Source organism: Hylobates moloch, unplaced genomic scaffold (genome assembly GCF_009828535.3).
Source record: "Hylobates moloch isolate HMO894 unplaced genomic scaffold, HMol_V3 SCAFFOLD_21, whole genome shotgun sequence".
Classification (NCBI taxonomy): Eukaryota; Metazoa; Chordata; class Mammalia; order Primates; family Hylobatidae; genus Hylobates; species Hylobates moloch.
In genome coordinates, this window is record NW_026652296.1 from 53,383,507 (window position 1) to 53,396,733 (window position 13,227).

The window sequence follows — 13,227 nt, forward strand, 5'->3', positions numbered from 1 at the left end:
GATTACAATTTGAGATGACATTTGGGTAGGGACACAAAGCCAAACCTTATCAGTTGGTGAGGTGATGAATATGGTCATTAGCTTGTCTAAATTTGTCTGCAATGTATACATAGATCGAAACATCACATTGTACCCCATAAACATGTGCAATTACTATTTTCCAATTAAAAATAAATATAAATAAATTAAAAATAATTGCAAAGGAAAGCTGGCTGTGGAAAAGGTTAATAAATAATGACATTAAGAAATCCAGGTCCTTGGTAAAATTAGAAACATATACAAAGCTATCCAGGACTTATTTTTCCAAATGCATTAGGCATCCTCTCACCTAACACTTTACAATTGCATGGCTTCAGAGATTCACAGAACACGTTCAGAAACATTGCCCCAGTAGATGATCTTGCACTGCTATGAAGTGGGCGGAACAGCTGTGGCTATAGCAATTGTGCAGATAGAATGTACTTCATGGATGGCAAGACTGGGACTGTAGGACAGGCTCTCAATCCATTCTACCCTGTTGTTGTTCTGAAATGAAAGTTTTATCTCCCAGTTTATATATGTAGCCTTATCTTTGATGCTTCCATACGTGAGACCTGGCCAGTGTCCCTTTTAGTGATTGTATGTGTGTGTGTGTCATATGCAATTTCCTTAGAGCAATGGCATAATGTATCACTGTTTAATTAAAGAAGAGAAAGAAATGCTAAACATACGAATAAAGTCTGAATATATCTGTAACTTTAAAAGTGTAGGTGTCTATCTTTGAAGATATGTCTCAAGGATGATGAAAGAGTCAGTAAGTAAAAGTAAGAGAAGAGAGTCCTGGGATTTCATACAAGATCAGTGTTACTTGATGCTGTAGGCTCCTAGATATTTAATCTTTAGGGTATACCAACTATTACAAAAGCCAAGATTTTTAGATTTGGATTAACATTAGGGAACTTCATTCTGGGCAAGAGCCAGGCTTTGCCTTTATGTTAATATGACCTCAGCTGTTAGCTCCATTTTGCCAGGCATCATAAAACTGCAACGCATATCATTGGAATCTTCCGTTACAGTCTAATACATAGCCACACATTGGGAGCAAGAATGAAAGCCAACCCCTGTCCTTTGCAAAATGCAATCAGCCAGTGCCTGCTTTGGGAGCAGGGCTTCAGAATTTCACTGTGGACAATGGACAAGGAGAGTAAAAGGGCTTAAAACATTCGTGCTTTCAAGCTGGAGACTAGTATAACTATAATTAGAACTTTTTGATGAAGTCTGACCATGCTACGTCATTTGTAAAATTTTGAAGCTTGTAAGTATTATCCCAAAATGAGCAGTGTGAGCTCAAAGGGTTTATCGTTGTCTCTCAGGCAAAGGTAATATTTGAATTATTTAGCAAAGGACTTTGAGCAATTGGAAGAGATACTCAGCTGCTGGTCTCTAGTGCTCTAACAGGGTGGATGCCCCCTGCTCTGCCAGGCACTGATGTTTAAGTTGCTGGATTGTGAGGAAGTCTGGGGATTCCTTGGGGAGAAAAGGAAGTGATGACATACTGAAGCACAATGACATATTGAAGAGACTCGGGGGCTGGGGTGATTAACTTCAGAGCCATGGCTATTTACCAATTGGAGTGTAAGTACTTTAATATTTTAACAAACATAATTGCCATTCTGGTATGTACCAACTTCATCTCAGATCTGTCCTTAAGAAGTAGGCAGATTCTTTATTGCCTCTCTGAATGGTTCGTATAAATTCCCAGGCTCCCTTAGCTCATTCTAACATAAAACTGTATTAAAAATAATGAACGTAATTCATCAATAATTTTCCTTTGTCATAGCAAATAGTCACAAGTGGATTGAGATCAGAGTGATCACTCATATTTGTTCTGGGGAGAAGGGAGCCTGCTATTTTGCTCCTCTGTTTTCTCCTAGGACTAGTATCTTAGCTTCAAATGATAATACCTTAGCACAGACTCTGATATTCCTCTTACATGCAGGAGCATTCTCTTGGAATAATTTTGGGGACCCCAATTCAAAATTTCAGCAATGTATGATTTAATTATTGGAAAATAATCACTGAGCAGCAGTAACTCCAGCAGTTACTTGTATCAAAGTAGAATTAGGAAATATATGGTATGGACCAGGCTTGCTTCTCTCTAAATATGCATATCCAAGGGATTCGGGTAAAATGTTTGTGAGGGCTGACATTTCCTGCAAGTCAGATGGTTTAAGAGAAGTAGAAATTATGTGTGTTTTGCAGCATTTTGGTAATCTGTGTGGAGTGTCTGTAGATACTTCTTATGAGTTCAAGGGAATCCTTTTGTGGATTTTGATGTTCCTATTGGCAGAGCTGCTGCTTGACTACATGATGACTTTGTATTAACTACAAAAACATGCCCTATCATCTGAGTGATTCTCTCTGCCAGACCCCTTTGTGCATCCACACTCTGCACCTCCAGTATACGGAGGACCTTCCCACTGGATTCTAAGATTCCATGCCTTCCCAATGCATGGCAGTGTCTCTCATGCACATGGCAAACCTACTCTCTTGGATGTCACTGCCCTGAAATATTGAGGGAGTACATTTATCTATGCATGGTACCAGGGAGTCATTTAGGCATGTAGGGAATCTAGAAAGATCATTGCCCTGGGGGAGTCGTCAGCCATGCTGAGTTCTCCTACTTTGTTGCTCATTTCTGTGTGACCTTAGGTAACATCCTCTTCAGGACTTTTTTTTTTTGACAAGGAGTCTCGCTCTGTTGTCCAGGCTGGAGTGCAGTGGTGTGATCTCGGCTCACTGCAACCTCCACCTCCTGGGTTCAAGCAATCCTAGTACTTCAGTCTCCTGAGTAGCTGGGATTACAGGCATGCGCCACTATGCCCAGCTAATATTTGTATTTTTAGTAGAGACAGGGTTTTCCCATGTTGATCAGGCTGGTCTCGAACTCCTGACCTCAAGGGATCTGCCTATCTTGGCCTACCAAAGTGCTGGGATTACAGACGTGAGCCACCAAGCCTGGCCAGGACATAATTTCTTTCAGGTGAATTGATTGTTAGAGGATTTCGATCCAAGCAATCAATGTCCCTTGGTGTTCCTTTCAAACAGCAGTAAGTGACCTGAATTTATTTTCCACATTTCCAGATCTTAATGAAAATCAGACAATGGTCTAGATGTTCATTTGTGTTGTTACTTAATAAAATGTGGGTTTTAGACAATATTTTGCCAGCCATGAATTCCTATAGAAGAAATTCCCAAAGGAACTCTTTGGGAGAGCAGACTAGTGGTCTATGGACATGAGCACCAACTCAGATCTCCCGTAGCTAACCACTGACCGGGAGAACATGTGTGAGAAACATCATCGAAGGCATTGAAGAATTAACATTTATCAAAAACAAAGTCCATTTTATTACATTTGAACTTAGACCTTTACTATCTAATGGCTATGGTACTATTTAAATGTCAAAGTGTGGTCTAGCATCAGCCCCATCTGGTTAGAAATGCAAACTCTTGGGCCACATCTCAGACTTACTGGACCAGAAGCTCTGTGGGTGGGACCCAGAAATCTGTGTTTCACTTGCCCTCCAGGGATTGTCCTGCTAAAGTCTGAGAATCATGCAGGCTTTTTAACCTCTCATTGTGGCTTTATAAGCAGCAACTCACTGGATTCCCATCAACATCCTATGAGTGTCATTTGGACAACTATATTTATACCCATTTGATGGATGGTGGGCACGCAGATGAGTCAAATGACTTGGAGGAATAGAGTTTTACATAATATACTTTTATATATTTATACTTTTACTATATTTATACTTTAAAACAGATTTGACTGTTTTATATATTGCATATAAACATTATATCAGTTTCTCCTCCACTAAGGCTGACTCCAATTTTACTACCAAGTTTTGAAAGAAAGCTTACCTATCACCATGTTCTTTCCAGTACCCTCTAAAACTATTAGTTAGATGATTCTATTTAATTTTCCATTTATTTGCCCATTTCTTGCTGCCTCTCCCCCCAAAATGTAACTGCTACCTTGCTCAAAAGGATGTGTCTACTTGGGATATCTAGCACACATGTTTTATGAGATTTTAAAAGACAACATAAATGGTAGACTATATATTTAAAAATTTTGAAAGATAAAATTTTAAAATTAAAAAGGAAGAAAAAAAATTAAACTAACCCCGTAATTCTCCCATCCATCATTAGCATGTAGTTTGTTTAGATTCATCTACCAATAAGTACAATTGTACAAATTTGGTATCATGTAATACATGTCATTTTGTAAACTTTTTTCTTTCCTTAATATATCTATATATTGTAAACATTTTTCTATGTCTATATTATTTTAAAATTGTAATACCCAGGGTTCTCCAGAGAAACAGAATTAATAGGATCTCCCTCTTGGAGATTTCTCATCTTTGTCTCTCTCGATAGATACAGATAGATACATACATAAGTCTCTCTCTCTATCTCTATCTATCTTTATCTCTAAAACACCTATCCATAGATAGACATTTTCAGGAATTGGCTCATATGTTTGTGGAAGCTTGCAAGTTCAAATGTGCAGAGTAGGTGGGCAACTAGGTGGGCAAGCTACCAGGGAAATGTTGATGTTGCAGCTCCAGTCTGAAGGCAGGCTCCTTGCAGAATTCTTCTTTTTCTTGGCAGTCTTTCTTCCCCTTTCTCTTCCTCTTCCCCTTCTCCTTCCCCTTCCCCTTCTCCTTCCCCTTCCCCTTCTCCTTCTCCTTCCTCTTCTTCTTCTCCTTCACAGACTTATTTTTAAGGCCTTGAACTGATTAGATAAGACCCACTCACATTATGAGGGATACTCTGCTTTACTTATAGTCTACTAATCAAAATGCTAATCTTATCTAAAAAACACCTTCATAGCAGCATTCAGACATGTTTCACCAAATATCTGGGCACCATGGTTTAGCATATTGACACAGAAAATTGATTATCATAATAATATTAATTATTTTTCTTTTGAGATGTAGTTTCACTCTTGTCACCCAGGCTGGAGCACAATGGTGCAATCTCAGCTCACTGCAACCTCTGCCTCCTAGGTTCAAGGGATTCTCCTGCCTCAGCCTCCCAAGTAGCTGGGACTATAGGCGCCCACCACCACGCCTGGTTAATTTTGTATTTTTTTAGTAGAGATGGGGTTTCACCACATTGATCAGGCTGGTCTTGAACTCCTGACCTCAGGTGATCCACCTGCCTCAGCCTCCCAAAGTGCTGGGATTACAGGCGTGAGCCACTGCGCCCAGCAATAATCTTAATTTTAATGGGTGTGTTCATTTCATTTTATATGTGAACTGCAATTTAACCAATCCCCTAAGGCTGGATGTTCAGGTTCTTAATATTTTTTGCCCGTATTTACAGATACCTTTGACTACTGGACTCATTTTGTTCTTCAGGAGAAATACACAAAGTGTGGAAAGAAATGTATATTTCTAATCATTGGAAAATAAATACTGAGCAGCAATAACTCCAGTAGCCACTTGTATCAGAGGAGGTAAAATCAGGAAATAGATGGTATGGGCCAGACTTACTTCTCTCTTTAAAAGATTTGACTTCATATTGCCAAATTGCCCTTCTAGATAGATGTCTTTACTCATCCAACTACAATTCAAAGGCTTGGGAGGGTGAGCAATGCCAGGCCCGTCTTGATCATCCCTTTTCTTTCTCAGCCTGTCAGTCCCTGGGAACGGGCATGATGTTGAGTTCCTGGGCCACTTCCTCAATTGAAGAAGTGGCGGAAGCTGGTCCTGAGGCAGTTCGTTGGCTGCAACTGTATATCTACAAGGACCGAGAAGTCACCAAGAAGCTAGTGCGGCAGGCAGAGAAGACAGGCTACAAGGCCATATTTGTGACAGTGGACACACCTTACCTGGGCAACCGTCTCGATGATGTGCGTAACAGATTCAAGCTGCCACCACAACTCAGGTAACCATGATCATGTGGGCGCTGAGCTGAGGTGAAAGGGATCTTGACTGGGAATGTTAGGATCTGGGTTCTACCGATAGCCTCATTGCTAAATATCTGGTTAATCTTCAGCTAATCACATCCCTTTTGTAGACGTCACTTTTTTGAGCTACACAATAGAAACAGAAATGGCCTCTATAAAAGTCAAGTAAATTTTCAGACCAGAGTACATTAAGGGCTTTGGCTTTGGGAAGTATGAATTGCTATACAGATGGAAGATACTTAATTTTGCCCAAGCAACAGTTTATTATTATCATCCTGGTGCCCTATTTCTTTGTTAAAGTCAAAGAGCCACCTTTACCTTTTATTTTTAATTGTACATGGAACAGCTAAGGCTAAGAAGACTGAAGAAAGAGAAAATAATGGAGATTTAAAAAAGCCACATCTTTGATCCCCCATTGTCTACTTCTTCTTTCAGCAATATTCCTTTCACTGTGGTTCGTCCATGGGTCAAGATTCATTCATTCGTTCACTCAAATCCTTCATCTTAGCAAAAACAATATACCACATAATCTGATGTTGAACTATAATGGTTTCATTAGGTCATTCATTCACCCTGTCCAGAAGCAGTGAATTATTATCTCTTTCCTGGTAGTATTTTGGGATTACAATCATCTTGAGTCAATGCCGGAAACTGAGTGGAAGTCTCTGGGAAAGACCCACACCTCCTTAAGCTATACACCTCTTTTCCCCATCGGGTTTTCCTTCCTTTAGTTTCCACCAAAATGTGCTCTTGGATTTTTCATATGAATTTATAATGTCCCTGAGGCCTATAAGTATTTGAAAAGGGATCAAAATCTTAGTTTTAATGGAGGACATCTTTATGATGGACTACTACAGCATCCATCAGAATATGTAAGACGAGGAGGAACGTCTTCCTGGGTTCCCAGATCTCATGCCACAGAGGCCCTTGCTTACTCTATGTTTGAATTGTATTGGGGAAAAAAAAAAAAAAAAGAAACTAGGGCTAGCAAGATTGAAAAAAGATAAAAGACAAAAGAAGGCACATGTAAACATACTGTGTTTACTCTTCTAAAATGTTCAAAAACTGAAAGATCCAAAATCAATTCATATTCCCCTGGAATTTCATATCTATTACAGTGACTGTGGAGTGTATCTCACCACAGAAGTTGGCGTAGAGTCTTGTATAAGTTTCTCATGGTTTTACTGTGTATGTGCCTATGTGAGAATAAACTACTGGGCATAAAGTCTTGCTGTTGAGCCATGTGTGAATTAGCTGTGTGATGTTACCTCCCTGTTACTACCAGGCTGGTTTAGGATATTATTTCTGTATGTGGCACCAGGATTAGACCAATGACAGAAAAAGAAAGTGCTCTCCCTGCCAAACTTGCCAATAAAACTGTTCCACATATCCCAGACTCAGGGTTACCTAAACACCCTGTGTTTAAAGAGAACAAAAACAAAAGCCTCTGACATACTCTTATTCCTTGCCAAGTTCGTCAGAAAGTTGATGGATTCAAATTCCCCCAATATGAAACCCGTATTTACATTATTTCTCTATTTTGACTACTTTTTTTTTTTTTTAAAGACTTTCCAAATAGTTTCCCACTATCGAGGCTTCTTACAGGAAACATTCCTCATTATTTCCCCTTGGCCATTTGAAAAGGAATTTGTTCTTCCTTTTCCTCCATCTCTTAATACTACTACTACTAACAATAGTAACAACAATAATAAGTACAGTAGGTTTCGTTTTGTTTTGTTTTTAACTTAAGACATACTTTCTTGTTCTGGATACCAGAATGTGTTTCACAGAGGCATCCACTTAGATGGGGTGGGGATGACACAGTTGTTAATTCTGGCAGCTTCTTCACTGCTGGGGCTACTCAGTGAGTGCCAGGAAGGTTGATTTGCTTTCCCCCCTTTTCTTCTGCTCCTGGGCTCCTTCCCAGATGCTGTGACGGGCCATGAAACAAAGACCCTTTTCAGCTGTCGGTGTGCATAGAACTGGCTGCAGCTTCCTAGCTTGTCACATCTCCGGTCTGAAGATGATCAAATAATGAGCAACACATCCAGGTTATAGGGAACACGGGAAACGCCCCGCAGCTGGGTGTACCCCAGCCCCTCAGAGTGCACATTGGTGTTGTTTGTCCTAGTGGACTTCGGAGTAGGCCAGTGCCTTCTGGTCAGTTCCTCAGTGGCCCACATTCAGCTCTTAAAGGCAGAGCACTTTAATGGGAGGTCCAGGCTTCCGCCTGAGGCCAAATACACCCAAAAAGCTCATCTGTTATAGCCTGATATGAAATCGGTTTCTTTCCGCAACTGACCTGACTCACAGAAGGTGAAGCCTGGCTTTTCATAAGTGAGGTTTGGCAGGCAAGGGAGGCAGGAAATCCAGAGGAGAATGAGCCTGTAAAGCATGGCTCCTTCCAGCCCTTGTTACTTCCTCTGCCCAAGTGTGGGGGGAGGGTCCCGTCTCTTGGCATCTGGGCCCAGCAAGAGTTCAGAGGTTTGGTAGTCTCTACTTGGTCCATATGCAAAACACATGTATGTGTATACATTATTAATGGCACGGGGGTTCCTGAATCTGAGAGGGAGTAAGGAGACTTCTCATCTGCTCTTGGAAGAAGCAAGGAATGAAGCCAGTTCAGTAGACTGATTCCTGAGGCTTTGGGGCAGGAACTTTTTCTTTCTCCGTATCCCCATGGAGATGGTTCATTTACCCTGAATTAAGATTTGGCCCTTCAGTGCAGTGCCAAGGCAGTTTAAAGAGAAGAAAAGTAATTTCTGATCATTGACTAAGATCAAGGTAAATCATGACACTTACCCTTTCTATGATTTGCCAGTGACATGTTTTCTTAAGCCCAGAAGTGATTTATTGATCACAGCAGCCAGAATATATCACACTAAAACAGATCAGCCTGCCACTGTCTTCTCAGTTCTCTCATGATTAAAGTGGCCTGCTTTAAAGTAGACTCAATGTGAATAGGTCTCCATGACCTCTGCCTCACTGCGTGGCACTCACATCCTCACCCACTCTTCCACTCTGGCTTCCCTGCCGTTCTTTCAATACGCCAGGCATGCTGGAACCCCGGAGCCTTTGCACTGGCTGTTCCCTCTGCCTGTAACAGTCATTCGCAGAATCAACGCATGAGTAATAGCCTCACTTCCATTGAATCTTGACATTAGGAATGGATATTCATGTCTCTATATTGGGAAACCACAATAAAAATTGATGGTAGAGTTGCAAATATGAGCAAGATAACAGGGTGGGGGCAGGGGCAGGGGAGAGAGGTCAGTGGAGGACTTAATGGCACAATAGCCTCTTAAATGGCACAATAGCCTCTTAAATTTTTGGTTGGGAAATCATTCACATCGATAAGTACGGCAGGACAAATATGTCCATGAATGAATCCCGGGAACCTGTTACTTTACGTGGCAAAAGGGACTTTGCAGATGTGATTAACTTAAGGGGCTTGAGATGGGAAGATTTTTCCTGTTTTATATCAGTAGTCTTGATATAATTAAAAGGGTCCTTATAAGAGGGAAGCAAGAGTGTCAGAGTCAGAGAAAGAGATGAAATGACAGATGTAGCGGTTGGAATGATGTGGTCAGGAACCACGGAAAGCATTGGGTATCTAGAAGCTGGAAAAGACAAGGGAATAGGGCTTCCCCTAGATTCTCCAGAAGAAATACAGCCCTATTGATATCTTGAGTTTAGTGCAGTGAGACTTATTTTAGACTTCTGACATTTGGAACTCTAATATAATACCTTCATGTTATTCTTATTGCTGTTGTAACAAATAACTACAAACATAGGTCTACTAATTTCCTTCTCAAGGTAGCTTCTCAATTTTGCCAACACTGGTTACCATACATACTTAAAGTTTCATTTTGAGTCTCTGAAAAATCACATCTCTCTTAATCTGCTCTACTTTCTTCTTGGCTTTGTATAGTGCTTATGTTCTGATACACTTCGTAATTTACTTATTGATTATGCTTACCATGGGCAGGGATTCTTAACTGTTTTATTTATGTATATATCTTAAACATTGAAAACACTGGCATGTAGTAGATGCCCAATAAGTAATTGTTGACTCAATCAATACAATGTACTAGAACATACAAGATTTTCCCAATGTAACATAACTAGTAAGAGGCTGAACCAGGATTTGAACTCAAAATTCATTCCCTGAACCTTCTTCTAGCAGCCACATTGAGGAAGAAATTACCAGGGCTGTGTTCTCAACACAAGTGTTTTCCTAACCACAGAATTAAAGGCTGGTGGCCCATGTATCAGTGTCTGTATTTATGAGCCCCTCTTTCAATCTCTTTCTTTTCATATTGTGTTGATGCTGTAGCCTCTATTGGTCATTTTATTTTTTCATTTCCCAAGACAGAATTATGTGGCTTTATCTCTAATGTTGCATTATCAATACTTATAATAAATAATATTATGTATTACTCAATATTCATGATTATTAGTGTTACTATTGGTTATTTAATAATGTTTAACTTACATTAGTAGTTGTTACTATTTTTATGATGCTAAATTACTAACAGCTAAAACAACTTGTATATTAAAAGGTATATTTGAGTGTCACTCAAGAGATAATGAGTACCTTACAAAGAAGAAATCTTGTTTCTTACCTTTGCGTCATTAAACAGATCAGGATTTGGAGAATTAAGCCCTAAGTAATAGGGTTATTATTTTGATATCGCCCATTTTTTCCTTACGAAATGGAATACTTTGGTTATCAGAAGCCACTTCAAGCGTTTATATATATATATGTCATAATCCGAATAAAAATAGCATTCATGGAGGTTTCTTTCGGAGCCCTTGGTAAAACACTCCATCGTGGGTCTCTGTCAAGATATCTGAAAACTTTTTCTTGGCTTCTGGCTTTGAACAAAGTTTCAGAGTAACAACAAGGCTCCATTGTGCACTGAAATTTCTGTAAGGCAACATTCATTCAAGTGTTGATCCGCATTTCACCATCCAAGAATAACAACAGTTATTTATATAATTTTATCCATGTTTCTGTTTTTTCCTATCCATTTCACCCTTTCACCCCACCCCTGCTGAAACACTGGAGCTTGTTTGGGATGGGGGTGGGGTGCCATGCAGACTATATACACATACAGATGTTTTTCTTTTTCTTTTCCTGGTCTTGCTATGGGATAGACAGACTGGACTTTTTCTTATTAACAATATTATTTAAAAGTTTGGAATTTATTATCATTTAATCCTTTGTAAGTAATGAAATAGGTCTCCATGGTAAGGATGTGTTTATTGACCAGCGGTTAGCTTTATTCAAATTAGGGTGACCACAGAAGACCAAGGACTCTGATATAATGTACAACCCTAAGTGGTTTGATTTAAATAAAAAGAAAGTCCAGGCATTTCAGCTAAAATCCCCACCAAAGCCCAACGACTAGATGGGCACCCATATGACTCGATGAAATTTTCTATGATCTTAAATGGCCATCTGAGCCCGTGAAACTATAGGACTAACTATTCAATCCTTATTGAGAAAGCCTTGTTAATAGCTTGAATCGAGTTATATGGGATATGAATGTTCATATCTTTATGACAATATATGCCACCTAAGCTACATAACCAGCTATGTTAGCTAAAATACTCTAAAGTGTAAAAATCATAGTTTTCTATTAAAGGAATTCATGGTTGTTAAAAATAATTTTTAAATAGTGTGCCTAGATTCTTCTAGTATAATATATAATTTTTTTTTTTTTTTGAGACGGAGTCTCGCTCTGTCACCCAGGCTGGAGTGCAGTGGCTGCAGTTCCTCACTGCGACCTCTGCTTCCTGGGTTCAAGCAATTCTCATGCCTCAGCCTCCCAAGTAGCTGAGATTACACGCACCCACCACTATACCCGGCTAATTTTTTTGAATTTTTAGTAGAGACTGGGTTTCATCATGTTGGCCAGTCTCGTCTTGAACTCCCAACCTCAGGTGATCCACCCACCTCGGCCTCCCAAAATGCTGGGATTACAGGCATGAGCCATTGTGCCCAGCCGATATATAAATTTTTATATGGCTCCATGATCTTCTCTACATTTAATGACAGAACTGGTGGAGGGGAAGAAAGAGATAGGTCTAAGGCAGCGATCAATATACATACAACTATACTTTGACCAAAAAATAGGAGACTGACTGGCTGGGGAATTAACAGTATGCAGAAGAGCAAGGTGAGTCCAGTCACTGTCATTATTCAAAAAACAGCCTTTCAGGAGAAGAAGTTTGCAACTGAATTTGGGACTGTGGGCAGATAAGTCACAGGAATGATTCTATGGTGTATCCTGAAGTCATCCATCCAGCGAGGAGTCAGAGGTGCAGGCTGAAAAGACATTGCCTCTAGAGTGGGGAACTGCCAAAATCTAGCCAGTATATTAGGCCAAGATAAAAGACCTCAGGCACAGGGGAAGCCAGCTTCAGAATCTTAGAGGTGAGTTAGAGAAATACTGGGCTAAGCTGGGTCAACAAAAATAGTCATACGGGAAGGAAGCAACTCAGTGGTACTTTGTCTCAGTTTGGGTTCTCCTAGAAGCAGGCTGTGAGCCTATGATTTCAGTGCAAGTAGTTCATAGGGAAGGTGAAGGGAATACTGCTAGAGGAGTAGGAAAGTGAGGCAAAGGAGGGAAGGCATTGAACAAAGGGCATAATACCAAGACAGCTACAGTTGTGGGCAACCGAAGCTTAGCCCTGCTGGAAAATTCTGGGAGCTTAGGCAGAATTTATCTCAGAGTTAGTCTACCTAAGGGTGAGGGAGCTGGGGTATTTACACTTCAACATCCCTAATGCTTCCAGTCTGCTGTGTGGGTGGTGACTCAGGCCCAGGAGCAAGAAAAAGCCACTGGCAGAGAAATGAAGGTATTGATAATTGAAAAGCTCATGTCCTTGTCAAACTTGTCTGGAAGATTAGAGAAGTTTGAGTCAGCAGACCGAGAAGTTCAGAGAGAACAACTAAAAAGGTGAGGGAAAGGCAAGAGGTGACAACTCATCTGCTGGGAAACACTCCCCACTTCTCCTATGCCCACCACCACCATCACTACTGCAATAGCAGGGCAAGAAGGAGTCTACAGGGGCAACAGACAGTCGTGTTAACACCTGTTACTGCAGTTCCAACCTCTTCTAGAATTTTCTACAAGGGCATTGGAAGGTTTCTTGAGGTCAGGTGCAATAGCCAGGAGGAAACTGAGATCTGAGCAAAGAGAATAGAATTAGGAACGAAGTCAAGGGACCCAGATTGGAGCTCAGATACTGCTATTAGCTAG

At 40.3% G+C, this 13,227-nt stretch overlaps 1 protein-coding gene across 1 annotated transcript in view; it reads left to right on the top strand.

Annotated features, from left to right (window-relative positions):
* The window catches only part of HAO1 (hydroxyacid oxidase 1), a 57,935-nt gene that overhangs the window by 20,412 nt on the left and 24,296 nt on the right, over nt 1-13,227 (top strand). Inside the window, exon 3 of the mRNA XM_032142423.2 lies at nt 5,679-5,934. Coding sequence (XP_031998314.1) covers nt 5,679-5,934 — 256 coding nt within the window. The remainder of the gene's footprint in view (nt 1-5,678; nt 5,935-13,227) is intronic.